This window comes from Panulirus ornatus, chromosome 7 (assembly GCF_036320965.1).
Source record: "Panulirus ornatus isolate Po-2019 chromosome 7, ASM3632096v1, whole genome shotgun sequence".
Lineage (NCBI taxonomy): Eukaryota > Metazoa > Arthropoda > Malacostraca > Decapoda > Palinuridae > Panulirus > Panulirus ornatus.
The window spans coordinates 12,769,820-12,789,188 of NC_092230.1; the positions used below are offsets into that span (position 1 = coordinate 12,769,820).

At 44.3% G+C, this 19,369-nt stretch overlaps 1 protein-coding gene across 4 annotated transcripts in view; it reads right to left on the minus strand.

The window, feature by feature from the left end:
• LOC139749421 (uncharacterized) overlaps positions 1–19,369 on the minus strand; it is an 832,237-nt gene that overhangs the window by 19,157 nt on the left and 793,711 nt on the right. For all 4 annotated transcript variants that reach the window (XM_071663264.1, XM_071663267.1, XM_071663266.1 and 1 more), the window contains one exon: positions 8,960–9,183. In XM_071663264.1, the coding sequence (XP_071519365.1) occupies positions 8,960–9,175 (216 nt within the window). In that variant the 5' untranslated portion in view covers positions 9,176–9,183. The remainder of the gene's footprint in view (positions 1–8,959; positions 9,184–19,369) is intronic.

Sequence of the window (19,369 nt, forward strand, 5' to 3'; positions counted from 1 at the left end):
CTACGAATCCATGGGGAAAATTAAACACGATAAGTTCCCAAGTGCACTTTCGTGTAATAATCACATCATCAGGGGAGACACAAGAGAGAAATATAACTCAGTTGATAAACAACTGACTTATATTTCTCTCTTGTGTCTCCCCTGATGATGTGATTATCATATATATATATATATATATATATATATATATATATATATATATATATATATATATATATATATATATGCTTGGGGATAGAGGTGAGTGTTCAAATTACAGAGGTATAAGTTTGTTGAGCGTTCCTGGGAAATTATATGGGAGGGTATTGATTGAGAGGGTGAAGGCATGTACAGAGAATCAGACTGGGGAAAAGAAGTGTGTTTTCAGACGTGGTAGAGGATGAGTGGATCAGGTGTTTACTTTGAAGAATGCATGTGAGAAATACTCAGAAAAACATATGGATTTGTATGTAGCATTTATGGACCTGGAGAAGGCATATGATAGGGTTGATAGAGATGCTTTGTGGAAGGTATTAAGAGTATATGGTGCGGGAGGTAAGTTGCTTGAAACAGTGAAAAGTTTTTACCAAGGATGTAAGACATGTGTGCGAGTAGGAAGAGAGGAAAGTGACTGGTTCCTTATGAATGTCGGTTTGCAGCAGGGGTGTGTGATGTCCCCATGGTTGTTTAATTTGTTTATGGATGGGGTGGTTAGGGAAGTGAATGCAAGAGTTTTGGAGAGAGAGGCAGGTATGCAGTTTGTTGTGGATGAGAGGGCTTGGGAAGTGAGTTAGCTGTTGTTCGCTGATGATACAGCGTTGGTGGCTGATTCTTGTGAGAAACTACAGAAGTTGGTGACTGAGTTTGGCAAAGTGTGTGAAAGAAGAAGCTGAGAGTAAATGTGAATAAGAGCAAGGTTATTAGGTTCAGGATTGAGGGACAAGTTAACGGGGAGGTAAGTTTGAATGGAGAAAGACTGGAGGAAGTGAAGTGTTTTAGATATCTGAGAGGGGATTTAGCAGCGGATGGAACCATGGAAGCGGAAGTGAGTCACTGGGTGGGGGACGGGCGAAGGTTCTGGGAGCGTTGAAGAATGTGTGGAAGGCGAGAACGTTATCTCGGAGAGCAAAAATGGGTATGTTTGAAGGAATAGTAGTTCCAACAATGCTATATGGTTGCGAGGCATGAGCTATAGATAAGGTTGTACGGAGGAGGGTGGATGTGTTGGAAATGAAATGCTTGTGGACAGCATGTGGTGTGAGGTGGTTTGATCGAGTAAGTAATGAAAGGGTAAGAGAGATGTGTTGTAGTAAAATGAGGGTAGTTGAGAGAGTAGAAGAGGGTGTGTTGAAATGGTTTGGTCACATGAAGAGAATTAGTGAGGAAAGATTGCCAAAGAGGATATATGTGTCAGAGGTAGAGGGAACGAGGAGAAGCGGGAGACCAAATTGGAGGTGGAAGGATGGAATGAAAAAGATTTCGAGCGATCGGGGCCTGAACTTGCATGAGGGTGAAAGGTGTGCAAGGAATAGAGTGAACTGGAACGATGTGGTATACCGGGGTCGACGTGCTGTCAATGGATTGAACCAGGGCATGTGAAGCGTCTGGGGTAAACCATGGAAAGTTTTGTGGGGCCTGGATGTGGAAAGGGAGCTGTGGTTTCGGTGCATTACACATGACTGCTAGGGACTGAGTGTGAACGAATGTGGCCTTTGTTGTGTTTTCCTAGCGCTACATCGCGAGGGGGGCGTTATGCTATTTCATGTGTGGTGGGGTGGCGACGAGAATAGATGAAGGTAGCAAGAATGTATATGTACATGTATATATATGCATGTCTGTGTATGTATAAGTATGTATACGTTGAAATGTATAGGTATGTATATGTGCGTGTATGGGCGTTTATGTATATACGCACATGTGTATGTGGGAGGGTTGGGCCATTCTTTTCTCTGTTTCATTGCGCTACCTATATATATATATATATATATATATATATATATATATATATATATATATTTTTTTTTTTTTTTTTTTTTTTTATACTTTGTCGCTGTCTCCCGCGTTTGCGAGGTAGCGCAAGGAAACAGACGAAAGAAATGGCCCAACCCCCCCCCCCCCCCCCATACACATGTACATACACACGTCCACACACGCAAATATACATACCTACACAGCTTTCCATGGTTTACCCCAGACGCTTCACATGCCTTGATTCAATCCACTGACAGCACGTCAAACCCTGTATACCACATCGCTCCAATTCACTCTATTCCTTGCCCTCCTTTCACCCTCCTGCATGTTCAGGCCCCGATCACACAAAATCTTTTTCACTCCATCTTTCCACCTCCAATTTGGTCTCCCTCTTCTCCTCGTTCCCTCCACCTCCGACACATATATCCTCTTGGTCAATCTTTCCTCACTCATTCTCTCCACGTGCCCAAACCATTTCAAAACACCCTCTTCTGCTCTCTCAACCACGCTCTTTTTAGCAAGGGAGCGTTAAGAACAGAGGACTGGGCCTTTGAGGAAATATCCTCACCTGGCCCCCTTCTCTGTTCCTTCTTTTGGAAAATTAAAAAAAAAAAAAAATGAGAGGGGAGGATTTCCAGCCCCCCCCGCTCCCTTCCCTTTTAGTCGCCTTCTACGACACGCAGGGAATACGTGAGAAGTATTCTTTCTCCCCTATCCCCAGGGATAATATATATATATATATATATATATATATATATATATATATATATATATATATATATATATATATATATATATATATTATCCCTGGGGATAGGGGAGAAAGAATACTTCTCACGTATTCCCTGCGTGTCGTAGAAGGCGAATAAAAGGGGAGGGAGCGGGGGGCTTGAAATCCTCCCCTCACGTTTTTTTTCTTAATTTTCCAAAAGAAGGAACAGAGAATGGGGTCAGGTGAGGATATTCCCTCTAAGGCCCAGTCCTCTGTTCTTAACGCTACCTCGCTAACGCGGGAAATGGCGAAAGAAAAAAAAAAAAAAAATATATATATATATATATATATATATATATATATATATATATATATATATATATATATATATTTTTTTTTTTTTTTCTTTTTGCTTTGTCGCTGTCTCCCGCGTTTGCGAGGTAGCGCAAGGACACAGACGAAAGAAATGGCCCAACCCACCCCCATACACATGTATATACATACGTCCACACACGCAAATATACATACCTACACAGCTTTCCATGGTTTACCCCAGACGCCTCACATGCCCTGATTCAATCCACCGACAGCATGTCAACCCCGGTATACCACATCGATCCAATTCACTCTATTCCTTGCCCTCCTTTCACCCTCCTGCATGTTCAGGCCCCGATCACACAAAATCTTTTTCACTCCATCTTTCCACCTCCAATTTGGTCTCCCACTTCTCCTCGTTCCCTCCACCTCCGACACATATATCCTCTTGGTCAATCTTTCCTCACTCATTCTCTCCATGTGCCCAAACCATTTCAAAACACTCTCTTCTGCTCTCTCAACCACGCTCTTTTTATTTCCACACATCTCTCTTACACTTACGTTACTTACTCGATCAAACCACCTCACACCACACATTGTCCTCAAACATCTCATTTCCAGCACATCCATCCTCCTGCGCACAACTCTATCCATAGCCCACGCCTCGCAACCATACAACATTGTTGGAACCACTATTCCTTCAAACATACCCATTTTTGCTTTCCGAGATAATGTTCTCGACTTCCACACATTCTTCAAGGCTCCCAGGATTTTCGCCCCCTCCTCCACCCTATGATCCACTTCCACTTCCATGGCTCCATCCGCTGCCAGATCCACTCCCAGATATCTAAAACACTTTACTTCCTCCAGTTTTTCTCCATTCAAACTTTCCTCCCAATTGACTGGACCCTCAAACCTACTGTACCCAATAACCTTGCTCTTATTCACATTTACTCTTAACTTTCTTCTTTCACACACTTTACCAAACTCAGTCACCAGCTTGTGCAGTTTCTCACATGAATCAGCCACCAGCGTTGTATCATCAGCGAACAACAACTGACTCACTTCCCAAGCTCTCTCATCCCCAACAGACTTCATACTTGCCCCTCTTCCCAAAACTCTTGCATTCACCTCCCTAACAACCCCATCCATAAAGAAATTAAACAACCATGGAGACATCACACACCCCTGCCGCAAACCTACATTCACTGAGAACCAATCACTTTTCTCTCTTCCTGCACGTACACATGCCTTACATCCTCGATAAAAACTTTCCACTGCTTCTAACAACTTGCCTCTCACACCATATATTCTTAATACCTTCCACAGAGCATCTCTATCAACTCTATCATATGCCTTCTCCAGATCCATAAATGCTACATACAAATCCATTTGCTTTTCTAAGTATTTCTCACATACATTCTTCAAAGCAAACACCTGATCCACACATCCTCTACCACTTCTGAAACCACACTGCTCTTCCCCAATCTGATGCTCTGTACATGCCTTCACCCTCTCAATCAATACCCTCCCATATAATTTACCAGGAATACTCAACAAACTTATACCTCTGTAATTTGAGCACTCACTCTTATCCCCTTTGCCTTTGTACAATGGCACTATGCACGCATTCCGCCAATCCTCAGGCACCTCACCATGAGTCATATATATATATATATATATATATATATATATATATGGTGACTGATTTTGCTAAAGTGTTTGAAAGAAGAAAGTTAAGAGTAAATGTGAATAAGAGCAAGGTTATTAGGTACAGTAGGGTTGAGGGTCAAGTCAATTGGGAGGTAAGTTTGAATGGAGAAAAACTGGAGGAAGTAAAGTGTTTTAGATATCTGGGAGTGGATCTGGCAGCGGATGGAACCATGGAAGCGGAAGTGAATCATAGGGTGGGGGAGGGGGCGAAAATCCTGGGAGCCTTGAAGAATGTGTGGAAGTCGAGAACATTATCTCGGAAAGCAAAAATGGGTATGTTTGAAGGAATAGTGGTTCCAACAATGTTGTATGGTTGCGAGGCGTGGGCTATGGATAGAGTTGTGCGCAGGAGGATGGATGTGCTGGAAATGAGATGTTTGAGGACAATGTGTGGTGTGAGGTGGTTTGATCGAGTAAGTAACGTAAGGGTAAGAGAGATGTGTGGAAATAAAAAGAGCGTGGTTGAGAGAGCAGAAGAGGGTGTTTTGAAATGGTTTGGGCACATGGAGAGAATGAGTGAGGAAAGATTGACCAAGAGGATATATGTGTCGGAGGTGGAGGGAACGAGGAGAAGTGGGAGACCAAATTGGAGGTGGAAAGATGGAGTGAAAAAGATTTTGTGTGATCGGGGCCTGAACATGCAGGAGGGTGAAAGGAGGGCAAGGTATAGAGTGAATTGGATCGATGTGGTATACCGGGGTTGTCGTGCTGTCAGTGGATTGAATCAGGGCATGTGAAGCGTCTGGGGTGAACCATGGAAAGCTGTGTAGGTATGTATATTTGCGTGTGTGGACATGTATGTATATACACGTGTATGGGGGTGGGTTGGGCCATTTCTTTCGTCTGTTTCCTTGCGCTACTTCGCAAACGCGGGAGACAGCGACAAAGCAAAAAAAAAAAAAAAAAGAAAAAAAAAATATATATATATATATATATATATATATATATATATATATATATATATATATATATATATATATATATATATATATATATATATTCTTTTTCTTTTTCTTTCAAACAATTCGCCATTTCCCGCATTAGCGAGGTAGCGTTAAGAACAGAGGATTGGGCCTTTGAGGGAATACCCTCACCTGGCCCAATTCTCTGTTCCTTCTTTTGGAAAATTAAAAATATATATATATATATATATATATATATATATATATATATATATATATATATATATATATATATATATATATTATTTTTTATTTTATTATACTTTGTCGCTGTCTCCCGCGTTTGCGAGGTAGCGCAAGGAAACAGACGAAAGAAATGGCCCAACCCCCCCCCCCCCATACACATGTATATACATACGTCCACACACGCAAATATAAATACCTACACAGCTTTCCATGGTTTACCCCAGACGCTTCACATGCCTTGATTCAATCCACTGACAGCACGTCAACCCCGGTATACCACATCGCTCCAATTCACTCTATTCCTTGCCCTCCTTTCACCCTCCTGCATGTTCAGGCCCCGATCACACAAAATCTTTTTCACTCCATCTTTCCACCTCCAATTTGGTCTCCCTCTTCTCCTCGTTCCCTCCACCTCCGACACATATATCCTCTTGGTCAATCTTTCCTCACTCATTCTCTCCATGTGCCCAAACCACTTCAAAACACCCTCTTCTGCTCTCTCAACCACGCTCTTTTTATTTCCACACATCTCTCTTACCCTTACGTTACTCACTCGATCAAACCACCTCACACCACACATTGTCCTCAAACATCTCATTTCCAGCACATCCATCCTCCTGCGCACAACTCTATCCATAGCCCACGCCTCGCAACCATACAACACTGTTGGAACCACTATTCCTTCAAACATACCCATTTTTGCTTTCCGAGATAATGTTCTCGACTTCCACACATTCTTCAAGGCCCCCAGAATTTTCGCCCCCTCCCCCACCCTATGATCCACTTCCGCTTCCATGGTTCCATCCGCTGCCAGATCCACTCCCAGATATCTAAAACACTTCACTTCCTCCAGTTTTTCTCCATTCAAACTTACCTCCCAATTGACTTGACCCTCAACCCTACTGTACCTAATAACCTTGCTCTTATTCACATTTACTCTTAACTTTCTTCTTCCACACACTTTACCAAACTCAGTCACCAGCTTCTGCAGTTTCTCACATGAATCAGCCACCAGCGCTGTATCATCAGCGAACAACAACTGACTCACTTCCCAAGCTCTCTCATCCCCAACAGACTTCATACTTGCCCCTCTTTCCAAAACTCTTGCATTTACCTCCCTAACAACCCCATCCATAAACAAATTAAACAACCATGGAGACATCACACACCCCTGCCGCAAACCTACATTCACTATATATATATATATATATATATATATATATCTATATATATATATATATATATATATATATATATATATATATATATATATATATATATACACACACATATATATATTCCTATGAGTCCACGGAGAAAATGAAGCACGATAAGTTCCCAAGTGCACTTTTGTGTAATAATCACATCATCAGGGGAGACACAAGAGGGAAATATAACAGTCAGTTGATATACAACGAAGAGACGTAGCTAGGACGCCATTTGGTAAACAAGTGATTGTCTAAGTCAGATAACGAGCGTACTATAAACTTATGTGGATAAGAAGGTGAACTGTTTACAAATTTTATCAACAATAAAGTTATTCAATTTGTATAGACCTTCACTAATATTAAGGTTATAGTTCTTTGTGTATTTGATGATACAATGATATTTCTCGTGGTACTGGAGTTAGAATTAATAACTGAGATGGCATTAACTCTGTCAATACAATGATCATAGTTTTTAATGTGATTAAACAAGGTATTTGATTCTTGTCCCGTTCTTATACTATATTTACGTTGCTTAAGTCCAAATAGAAAGATCTTACCAGTCTGCCCAACATAAAACCTAGACTTTAAGCAACATAAATATAGTATAAGAATAGGACAAGAATCAAATGCCTTGTTTAATCACGTTAAAGACTATGATCATTGTATTGACTGGAGTAATGCCGTATCAGTTATTAATTCTAACTCCGGTACCATGAGAAATATTATTGAATCTTCTATCAAACCTTAATATTAGTGAAAGTCTATACAAACTGGATAACTGTTGTTGATAAAATTTGTAAACAATTCAACTTGTCCGCATAATAAGTTTATGATACGCTCGTTGTCTGTCTTGGACAATCACTTGTTTACCAAATGGCGTCCTAGCTACGTCTCTTCGTGGTATATCAACTGACTTATATTTCTCTCTTGTGTCTCCCCTGATGATGTGATTATTACACGAAAGTGCACTAGGGAACTTATCGTGCCTCATTTTTCCCGTGGACTCATAGGAATATACCTGAACACGCACAAAATTGTGATCCTTTCCAATATATATATATATATATATATATATATATATAGGGGATAGGGGAGAAAGAATACTTCCCACGTATTCCCTGCGTGTCGTAGAAGGCGACTAAAAGGGAAGGGAGCGGGGGGCTGGAAATCCTCCCCTCATTTTTTTTTTTAATTTTCCAAAAGAAGGAACAGAGAAGAGGGCCAGGTGAGGATATTCCCTCAAAGGCCCAGTCCTCTGTTCATAACGCTACCTCGCTATCGCGGGAAATGGCGAATAGTATGAAAAAAAAAAAAAAAAAAATATATATATATATATATATATATATATATATATATATATATATAAATTGTGATCCTTTCCAATATATATATATATATATATATATATATATATATATATATATATATATATATATATATATATATATATATATATATTTCTTTTTTCTTTTAAACTATTCGCCATTTCCCGCGTTAGCGAGGTAGCGTTAAGAACAGAGGGCTGGGCCTTTTTTTGGAATATCCTCACCTGGCCCCCTCTGTTCCTTCTTTTGGAAAATTAAAAAAAAAAAAAACGAGAGGGGAGGATTTCCAGCCCCCCCGCTCCCTCCCCTTTTAGTCGCCTTCTACGACACACAGGGAATACGTGGGAAGTACTCTTAATCCCCTAACATATATATATATATATATATATATATATATATATATATATATATATATATATATATATATATATATAGAGAGAGAGAGAGAGAGAGAGAGAGAGAGAGAGAGAGAGAGAGTATGCGTGCATATATTCATGTATACCAGCACGTATGCTCAATAAATGACGTCAGATCAACTGAGGGACGTTAAGAGTGTGATGAGGACAGGTGGTCCGTGTTGTTCCTCACCTTAAGTATCCGCTGCTCATGGTCGAGCGGTCTCTCCACCTTCCGCCAGCGTTCCACGATGACGTACTGGATGACGTCGCTGTCGTCGGCGCGGCCATTGTGCTGGGCTCGTAGTAGCGCCTTGATGAGGTCATGGCAGGTGGTGCGGCGCGTCACCCCCGTCACCCACTTTTGGACGCCCTCCACCCACACGCCGATCTCCACCTCGCTAGTCATCGCGCCCCCTGTGTGGGGAGACATAAGGAGGAGTTATATCACTCATCATCAACACCTTGTACCATCATAGTCTACCGTCACTCATCATCAACACCTTGTACCATCATAGTCTACCGTCACTCATCATCAACACCTTGTACCATCATAGTCTACCGTCACTCATCATCAACACCTTGTACCATCATAGTCTACCGTCACTCATCATCAACACCTTGCACCATCATAGTCTACCGGTCACTCATCATCAACACCTTGTACCATCATAGTGTACGGTCACACATCATCAATACCTTGTACCATCATAGTGTACGGTCACACATCATCAATATCTTGTACCATCATCGGTCAGTCACATCACAGTAATTCATCCCGCCCAACCTGTACCTGGGTTTCCTCAACTTAAATCTATCGATAAATTTTGTTGTCTGCTTAGCCTATTTAAAATCCTATCCTCACTTAAACTAATTTATCATATACACATTATAATATGGTTACTTGAATGACTTATTTACCTAGTGCATTGATTATATAGAAACTTAATGTGGGTAACTTTTTAGGCATAAATCAATCACGAGTTATTTTACGTTACTTACGAAGACCTGATGTAAGCTTGTGTCGCAACACTTGGAGATCACACAACGACACCAACTCTGGCGAAAGCTTAAAAGCTTTCGATGTATCTTGAGCTACAAGTCTTAAGTCTCCTACAGATTGACTAAACAAAGGTAAGAAAACGATATTACCTGTGGGTCTAGCCTTGTGAAAGGCGGCAGACGGTACGATTCCAGATATTCTACGGAAATGAGAGTTGAGAAAAGATTCAAAGATTTCGGAAACAGAAGTTAGTGCAACAAGACGACACTTGGAAGAAGGGGTGAAGGGTCATCCTTCTTTATACTGTACCAACGCATGTTTCTCCAGTAACAGCAGTGTTACTTTTTAAGCAGATGCAGAACTTACGTGCAACCCAATGTGTGAGTCCAGACACACTCGCTCAGGTTACGAGTAGGAATATCCTGCGTTAGTCTCGAGTTCGTCGAGTATTAGTTCACAATGCATTAATCGAGGGAGACTTCTACAGCATCAAATAGTCCTAGGAACCTCTTCAACACTGAGGACAACGTAAGTGATTTATACCAAATGTAACGCAACACATGCAAGACGTATGCGCCAGATATGGTATATCCCTTCTCGTGTCTTGAGCAACTGTACCTCTGAACTTGCACCTGGGCTTGCTCGTCTATTCTGCATCTAATTCAAACTTAAAACATTTTCCCTCTTGGAAACATCCAATGATACAGCTTATCATATTTTCCCAGTCAGAACCCGTCAGAAAAGAACCCCCACGAATTAGCACAACCTTCATGACGGCACAAAAAAAATGAGAGCAACATCAATGGAAAACACGGCTCTCGCCTACATTACTGTCCAAGGTTGAGGAGTAAACATACAGTACAGTAATTAACCTTACTGTCCCAAGAGTCCCTTCCCTCCTTATGAGGCCTCCTGCAGCACTCAGGAGGAAGCTAGCCATGTGTCCAGTAAGTAATCTCCACTGATATACATCAAGTAAACCGGCCGCACAGATGTACAGGTAACATGGAAGTTGTCACCATAAGCGAGTGAGGAAGGTATCCAGCAGTAGTAGTGTGTGTTGCCAAGTCAGGGTTAGATGTGCGGTCAGGAACAAGAATGACGGCAAGACTGCGGATATAGAATTACAACCGCTGAGCTGTGGCTGATTGACACCTTATATATAATGATGACAATTCTTAGTCTGAAAAATTATCGTAAGAATCACTTCTTTTTTTATTTCTTATCAGAAAAACTAAATATTTTACTGGAAAACTGACAAGAGAGTGCATTTTCCTATACTCCCTCCTGATCTGATAACTAGGAAAAGTGATCGAACGTGCAAGATTTTGATGTATTTCACCCTACATCGCACAGGGAAAATTCAACGAAATCATCTTAAAAACTGAGTTTTTTCGCCAAACCCATCGCTCTTCAGCTTATAAGAACTACAACCACAGACAACTTAAATGTCTCTGATTCTCTGCACTACTTTTACCAAATAACCCCGAGACCAGAATGTACACCCTCATTACTGGTTAAGGATTCCCTCTCAACAAAGGTGTCTTAAAAGCTGATGCTTCAGCCTTACGTGTATTGGACAGAGACAATTCTGAACATAATACTGGGTTGCCAAAGAAAAACTGTGCGACTGAAGAAGAATTAACATGCATTTTAAGCTAGTAAATTAGGGCAATTAGGCACTAGCATATTCATTTTCCATCATAATAATGTGTATCAAAAAACGCGTATGGAGAACTTAATAACTTCAGCAGACTGCAAAGTGCTCCCACTGCTATTTTATGGCTGAGCTACCCGTAAATACTGGCGCCTCTTCGGAAATTTTTACCTTATGAATTGCAAGATGTGTGGACAGAGGTACGGATGGATACACACCAGAATACTATGTCTCTAACTTGTGAGGAAAAAATAAGCCATTTAGAGACAGAGTTAAACAAACAACACCTTAACGGTAGATACCTGGCCACTGGGGTCTGACAGTCACCTGTTGCGACCTCTGTAATCCATTTGCGGATACTTCTTCAAGGATGAGCATGGCTGTCGCCACAAAGAATTGGCCACTAATACCGGCAGAACTAAGTCGTGAAGGTAGGATGGGTATTAAGGACAGCGCCGGGAAGGTCTGACATCAGGAAGAGCAGACAGAGGGGAAGGGCATCAGGGAGAGAGGAGGGATGGGATGGGTATTAAGAAGGGCGGAGGGCAGGAAAGGTATAAGGAAGAGCGGATGGATGAATACCAGGTGGTGAATACTTCGGGGCTCTTCACCCCTATAGCCCAGGCTGGACCCAGGCTGTTGGATTGGGTCATTGGTCTACCAAGCTGTTGGAAGGCGCAGCCCTCAGACCCACTCGGCCCTCACACTCACCCTAGCTGTAGTACTCGTCCAGTGCGCTATTAGATTTCTCTATCGCTCGCGTCCTATCCTGTTTCTCATGATAGCTGGCAGGGTGCTGAAAACTCTTGGGCTCCGGATGTTGAGGGCGTTCTCTCTTAGGAGCTATGCCTTGCAGAATTTTCGAGGTGAAGATGATGATACATCTCTCCCTTTGCGCTCCGTCTTGTAGGGTGATGTTAGAACGCAGAAATACCTAATTCGTAAAAGAACGACAGCCTTGAATAATATCATCACTTCCCTTGTCATGAAGGTTCGCATGATCCTTCTGCATGGGGCAACCATTGCTCTGTTGTCTTCATTGAAGGTTATGTCGTTAGACATTATTACACCGAAATCTTGATTATTTTTCAGCGGGTTTATAAAGGCTATTGTATCAGTCCGTAATTCTTCGCAGCCGTTCAGCACCTGTTTATGTGATTTTCTTACTTATTCTCGTATCATCTGCAAAAGATGATATGAAACTGTGGCTCGTTCTAGCGTCAATGTTACATACAAGAATGAGGAACAGGAGGGAGAGTGAGCTTTTTACCATGGAGTTACATGGTTTACAACTGCGTGTTGTGATCTAATAGTTAAAAAATGGTGTAACCATCTACCAATTTTTCCGGCTATTCCCATATTTCATATCTTATGTGCTACTACACTATGGTCACATTTTGTCAAGAGTTTTTGCAATGACCGTGTAAATCACGCCAGCGTTTTCTTCGTTTTCTATAACTTCAACAATCCAAGCAAGATCTTCCCGTCCTGAAACCACACTGTCCTGGGTTATATACAGTGTTCACTTCCATAAAGTCAGTCAGCTTGCCTCCTGGGACTCTCTCGAAGATATTAATGACATGCCATGTTAATGATATCGGTCAGAAAATTTTCGAGACTGCTTTGCTTCTACCTTTGTAGAGTGGGGTGACGTGGGTCAGTTTCAGACTCGGGAATGAAGCCTTTTTCTCCAGAGAATATTTAGTGCGCGTTCTAGAAAGGTGTACTGTATTTCTTTCTGAAGACAGCTCCGTGAGTCCGGGCCTGGAGCTGAGTGCATGGGTATGCTCTCAAATGGCCTCGAAATCTCGTGTTGAGGTGGTGATGTTTTCGGTTTTAAGTTGGCCAATGGAGTCGGTGGTCCTGAATTTTACGTTCTGCATATAAGTAAAAGTATTTTCGGTTATTTCTGATATCATTCATGGATTTTCTTGCTTTATTTTTTCTTGTTTTTTGTACGACATTCACTTCATAGGTTCTCTTTCCTTTGCTGTGTGAGTTGTGGCTTATCTGCAGTTCTTTTCCGGAGGTTGTAGCGTGCTCGTCTTCCTCGTTCTAACCTGTACCTTTCGTGCTTTCTTCTTGCTGGCATCTGTCTGTTGTAAGATTGGAATACTAAAGTGGTTATGTCATTCACACATTCCTCCTCTGTTCTGGTACTCAGCAGGGTTTCTCATCGTATCACAGACGTTATTCCAGTTTTTCGGTTTACTACTACAACTGAAATGACTGAAAACACCTCCACTGTTTTGTGTTAGCAGCCAAGCTTACTTTTACTGCAATTAGGTATAGGGTGTAGTGTGTCTGTAATGGTATCACATATTAGGTCCAAATTATTTGTTTAAACCAAGTCTAAAATGTTATTTTCCTCAAGTTGGTTTGGTTATTTGTTGGCCGAGGGAGTACAGTACTCACAGTCTGAACAACTTTTTTTCTTTTTCGCAGGTGTTCGTCCGAGCTGCTTCCAGTGTCAACATTTCCACCACCATGTTATTTCCTGCCTGTTTTCATTTAATGTGTGGAAGGCTGAGGTCTCCTACGACAATTATGGGACGGGTTTCCGGGAAGATCGAGACATAACACCTTGTTTTTTTTATGTTCCGTAAATTCATGATGCTTTGTACCCGGTGGTCTATTGATTAATGCAATGACCAGGTGTGGGTTATCAGTCTCGACAACGAGGGCGCGGGGCAGGATTGGTATAAGGAAGGGCGGAGGGATAGTATCAGGAAGAGCGAAGGAATAGAACGGGTATCAGAAAAAGCGAAGAGAAGAGATGTGAGAAAGAGGAGAGGAAGGGATGGGAATGGCTAAAGCGAGGGAAGCAGGAAGGATGCGGAGAAGTGGTAAAGGGGAATGTAACAGGGACAGGAGAAACACGAGAAGGAAAGACAATCTGACTGCAAAGTCCAGCGTTGAGTCAGGCAGCATCATTAACGAGTCTCACATGACCCTCCGTGACCTCCCCATCACACCAGGCCCTCTCGCCTGAACATCTACATCACCTGAGCCTCCCGCCTGAACACCTACATCACCTGAGCCTCTCGCCTGAACACCTACATCACCTGAGCCTCCCGCCTGAACACCTACATCACCTGAGCCTCTCGCCTGAACACCTACATCACCTGAGCCTCTCGCCTGAACACCTACATCACCTGAGCCTCCCGCCTGAACACCTACATCACCTGAGCCCCCCAACAGAACACCTACATCACCTGAGCCTCTCGCCTGAACACCTACATCACCTGAGCCTCTCGCCTGAACACCTACATCACCTGAGCCTCTCGCCTGAACACCTACATCATATGAGCCTCCCGCCTGAACACCTACATCACCTGAGCCTCCCGCCTGAACACCTACATCACCTGAGCCTCTCGCCTGAACACCTACATCACCTGAGCCTCTCGCCTAAACACCTACATCACCTGAGCCTCTCGCCTGAACACCTACATCACCTGAGCCTCTCGCCTGAACACCTACATCACCTGAGCCTCCCGCCTGAACACCTACATCAACTGAGCCCCCCAACAGAACACCTACATCACCTGAGCCTCTCGCCTGAACACCTACATCACCTGAGCCTCTCGCCTGAACACCTACATCACCTGAGCCTCTCGCCTGAACACCTACATCATATGAGCCTCTCGCCTGAACACCTACATCACATGAGCCTCACGCCTGAACACCTACATCACCTGAGCCTCCCGCCTGAACACCTACATCACCTGAGCCTCTCGCCTGAACACCTACATCAACTGAGCCTCTCGTCTGAACACCTACATCATATGAGCCTCTCGCCCGAACACCTACATCACCTGAGCCTCACGCCTGAACACCTACATCACCTGAGCCTCTCGCCTAAAGACCTACATCACCAGAGCCTCTCGCCTGAACACCTACATCACCTGAGCCTCCCGCCTGAACACCTACATCACCTGAGCCTCCCCGCCTGAACACCTACATCACCTGAGCCTCTCGCCTGAACATCTACATCACCTGAGCCTCTCGCCTGAACACCTACATCACCTGAGCCTCCCCGCATGAACACCTACATCACCTGAGCCTCTCGCCTGAACACTACATCACCTGAGCCTCCTCTCGCCTGAACATCTACATCACCTGAGCCTCTCGCCTGAACACCTACATCACCTGAGCCTCCCGCCTAAACACCTACATCACCTGAGCCTCCCGCCTGAACACCCACATCACCTGAGCCTCTCGCCTGAACACCTACATCACCTGAGCCTCCCACCTAAACACCTACATCACCTGAGCCTCCCCGCCTGAACACCTACATGACCTGAGCCTCCCGCCTGAACACCTACATCACCTGAGCCTCTCGCCTGAACACCTACATCACCTGAGCCTCCCGCCTGAACACCTACATCACCTGAGCCTCCCGCCTGAACACCTACATCGCCTGAGCCTCTCGCCTGAACACCTACATCACCTGAGCCTCTCGCCTGAACACCTACATCACCTGAGACTCTCGCCTGAACACCTACATCATATGAGCCTCTCGCCTGAACACCTACATCACCTGAGCCTCACGCCTGAACACCTACATCACCTGAGCCTCTCGCCTGAACACCTACATCACCTGAGCCTCTCGCCTGAACACCTACATCACCTGAGCCTTCCGCCTGAACACCTACATCACCTGAGCCTCCCGCCTGAACACCTACATCACCTGAGCCTCTCGCCTGAACACCTATATCACCTGAGCCTCTCGCCTGAACACCTACATCACCTGAGCCTCTCGCCTGAACACCTACATCACCTGAGCCTCTCGCCTGAACACCTACATCACCTGAGCCTCCCGCCTGAACATCTACATCAACTGAGCCTCTCGCCTGAACACCTACATCACCTGAGCCTCCCGCCTGAACATCTACATTACCTGAGCCTCCCGCCTGAACATCTACATCACCTGAGCCTCCCGCCTGAACACCTACATCACCTGAGCCTCCCGCCTGAACACCTACATCACCTGAGCCTCCCACCTGAACATCTACATCACCTGAGCCTCCCGCCTGAACACCTACATAACCTGAGCCTCTCGCCTGAACACCTACATCACCTGAGCCTCCCGCCTGAACACCTACATCACCTGAGCCTCCCGCCTGAACACCTACATCACCTGAGCCTCTCGCCTGAACACCTACATCACCTGAGCCTCCCGCCTGAACACCTACATCACCTGAGCCTCCCGCCTGAACACCTACATCACCTGAGCCTCTCGCCTGAACACCTACATCACCTGAGCCTCCCACCTGAACACCTACATCACCTGAGCCTCCCGCCTGAACACCTACATCACCTGAGCCTCTCGCCTGAACACCTACATCACATGAGCCTCTCGCCTGAACACCTACATCACTTGAGCCTCTCGGCTGAACACCTACATCACCTGAGCCCCTCGCCTGAAAACCCACATCACCTGAGCCTCTCGCCTGAACACCTACATCACCTGAGCCTCTCGCCTGAACACCTACATCACCTGAGCCTCTCGCCTGAACACCTACATCACCTGAGCCTCCCGCCTGAACACCTACATCACCTGAGCCTCCCGCCTGAACACCTACATCACCTGAGCCTCCCACTTGAACACCTACATCACCTGACCCTCCCGCCTGAACACCTACGTCACCTGAGCCTCCCGCCTGAACACCTGCATCACCTGAGCCTCTCGCCTGAACACCTACATCACCTGAGCCTCTCGCCTGAATACCTACATCACCTGAGCCTCCCGCCTGAACACCTACATCACCTGAGCCTCTCGCCTGAACACCTACATCATCTGAGCCCCTCGCCTGAACACCCACATCACCTGAGCCTCCTGCCTGAACACCTACATCACCTGAGCCTCCTGCCTGAACACCTACATCACCTGAGCCTCCCGCCTGAACACCTACATCACCTGAGCCTCTCGCCTGAACACCTACATACCTGAGCCTCTCGCCTGAACACCTACATCACCTGAGCCTCTCGCCTGAACACCTACATCACCTGAGCCTCTCGCCTGAACACCTACATCACCTGAGCCTCCCGCCTGAACACCTACATCACCTGAGCCCCCCAACAGAACACCTACATCACCTGAGCCTCTCGCCTGAACACCTACATCACCTGAGCCTCTCGCCTGAACACCTACATCACCTGAGCCTCTCGCCTGAACACCTACATCACCTGAGCCTCCCGCCTGAACACCTACATCACCTGAGCCTCTCGCCTGAACACCTACATCACCTGAGCCTCTCGCCTGAACACCTACATCACCTGAGCCTTCCGCCAGAACACCTACATCACGTGAGCCTCTCGCCTGAACATCTACATCACCTGAGCCTCCCGCCTGAACACCTACATCACCTGAGCCTCTCGCCTGACCACCTACATCACCTGTTTGTATCAACGTTTGACTTCAGGTATAAAATTCTGTGGAAAAAGGAAGAAAAAACACACATCTTCCAGGTAAATATGTACGCAAATATATTCTGTAAAACCCTATATATTGAATATGTAAATAGAATATATCAGTGGCGTAAATGTAAATACGATGGCGTAACATCTGGTCTTGAATTCAGGCCAGCACGTCATTTGGTGATGGTAGTGGTGGGTTACCTATGTGAGCAAGCTATATAGCCGACCTAACATGCTGTACCTGGAGGGTAACATGATGTTCACTAGTTGGTAGACCTCCCCCTGACACACAACATATGTTGGTAACCTCCCCCTGACGCACAGCATATGTTGGCAGACCTCCCCCTGATGCACAGCATATGTCGGTACCCTCCCCCCGACACAGCATATGTAGGTAGACCTCCCCCTGACACACAGCATACGCTAGTAGCCTTCCCCTGGCACAGCATGTGTTGGTAGACCTCCCCTGACACACAAGATGTGTTTGTAGACACTCTTAGCATACCAGGATTTGATTTGTGCTGGGGTCCCTGGCAGAATCTATTGTGCACCCATACTCATCCTTGAGCGGTAGCACAAAAGGATTACAGGGGTCACAAAGGGTCTTAGTCAGGCTCCGTGGGTCGATATTACATAAGATTTTACAATTCGTGTTTCAGTACATATATTACATAGTTTCATACGGTAAGTTTTACCGACTAGATACCAAAAGTGGATACAAACTTAACATTTCAGGTATCTTGTTATTAACAATATGGTGTTGTGATAATTCGTGCAAGGGTTGGTTAGATCTACCCCTAAAAGGCTCTATCTTTTTCACATTCTAACACATAGTGTTCTAGTTTGTGTCCAAATCTTTGACCACAAACTTTACAATTCACACGGTTAACATCTCCAGTTCGGTCAAAGCGCCAATAGTACCTTTAGCCTAGCCTTAGTCTAGCAGTTACAACATTATGTAATCTGCTGATCTTATTACTTTCTCAATATACATGTTTTACTTTACACATTTCACTGTGATGTCAAATATTTCTACTGGCGGTTATCTGAATTCGTCTTCATGCTTCCAAGAGGTTAGTTAGTTCCTTTCTAATCACAGTTTTGAGGCTTCAAATTGACACCCTAACGTTGTTTTCAACATCACCTTTACTATGAGAGTGGATCAATAACACAGGATATGTTGATAGCCTCCCCTAACATACAGGCTATGTAGAAGAACTACCAGTGACGTAAGAGATATATTTCATATCGCTCACAAAGTGGTTATGTAAATACTCAGGTCAATATGGTTAGTATAGTGTGATTTAGGGTTCCGACTTCCCCATAAAAATCTCTATAAGAGAACAAAATTAATGATGGAATCAGGCAGAACACATATCTGAATATACACCGGGGTTGTAAGGACATGAAGTCGAGGGGAAGGTCTACGTCGTCAACGGTTCAAGGACGAAGAAACCGCAGTCTAATTAGACTGACATCCGTGTATGTAATTAATGATCCAAGAACCCGGATGGTTTGGTATC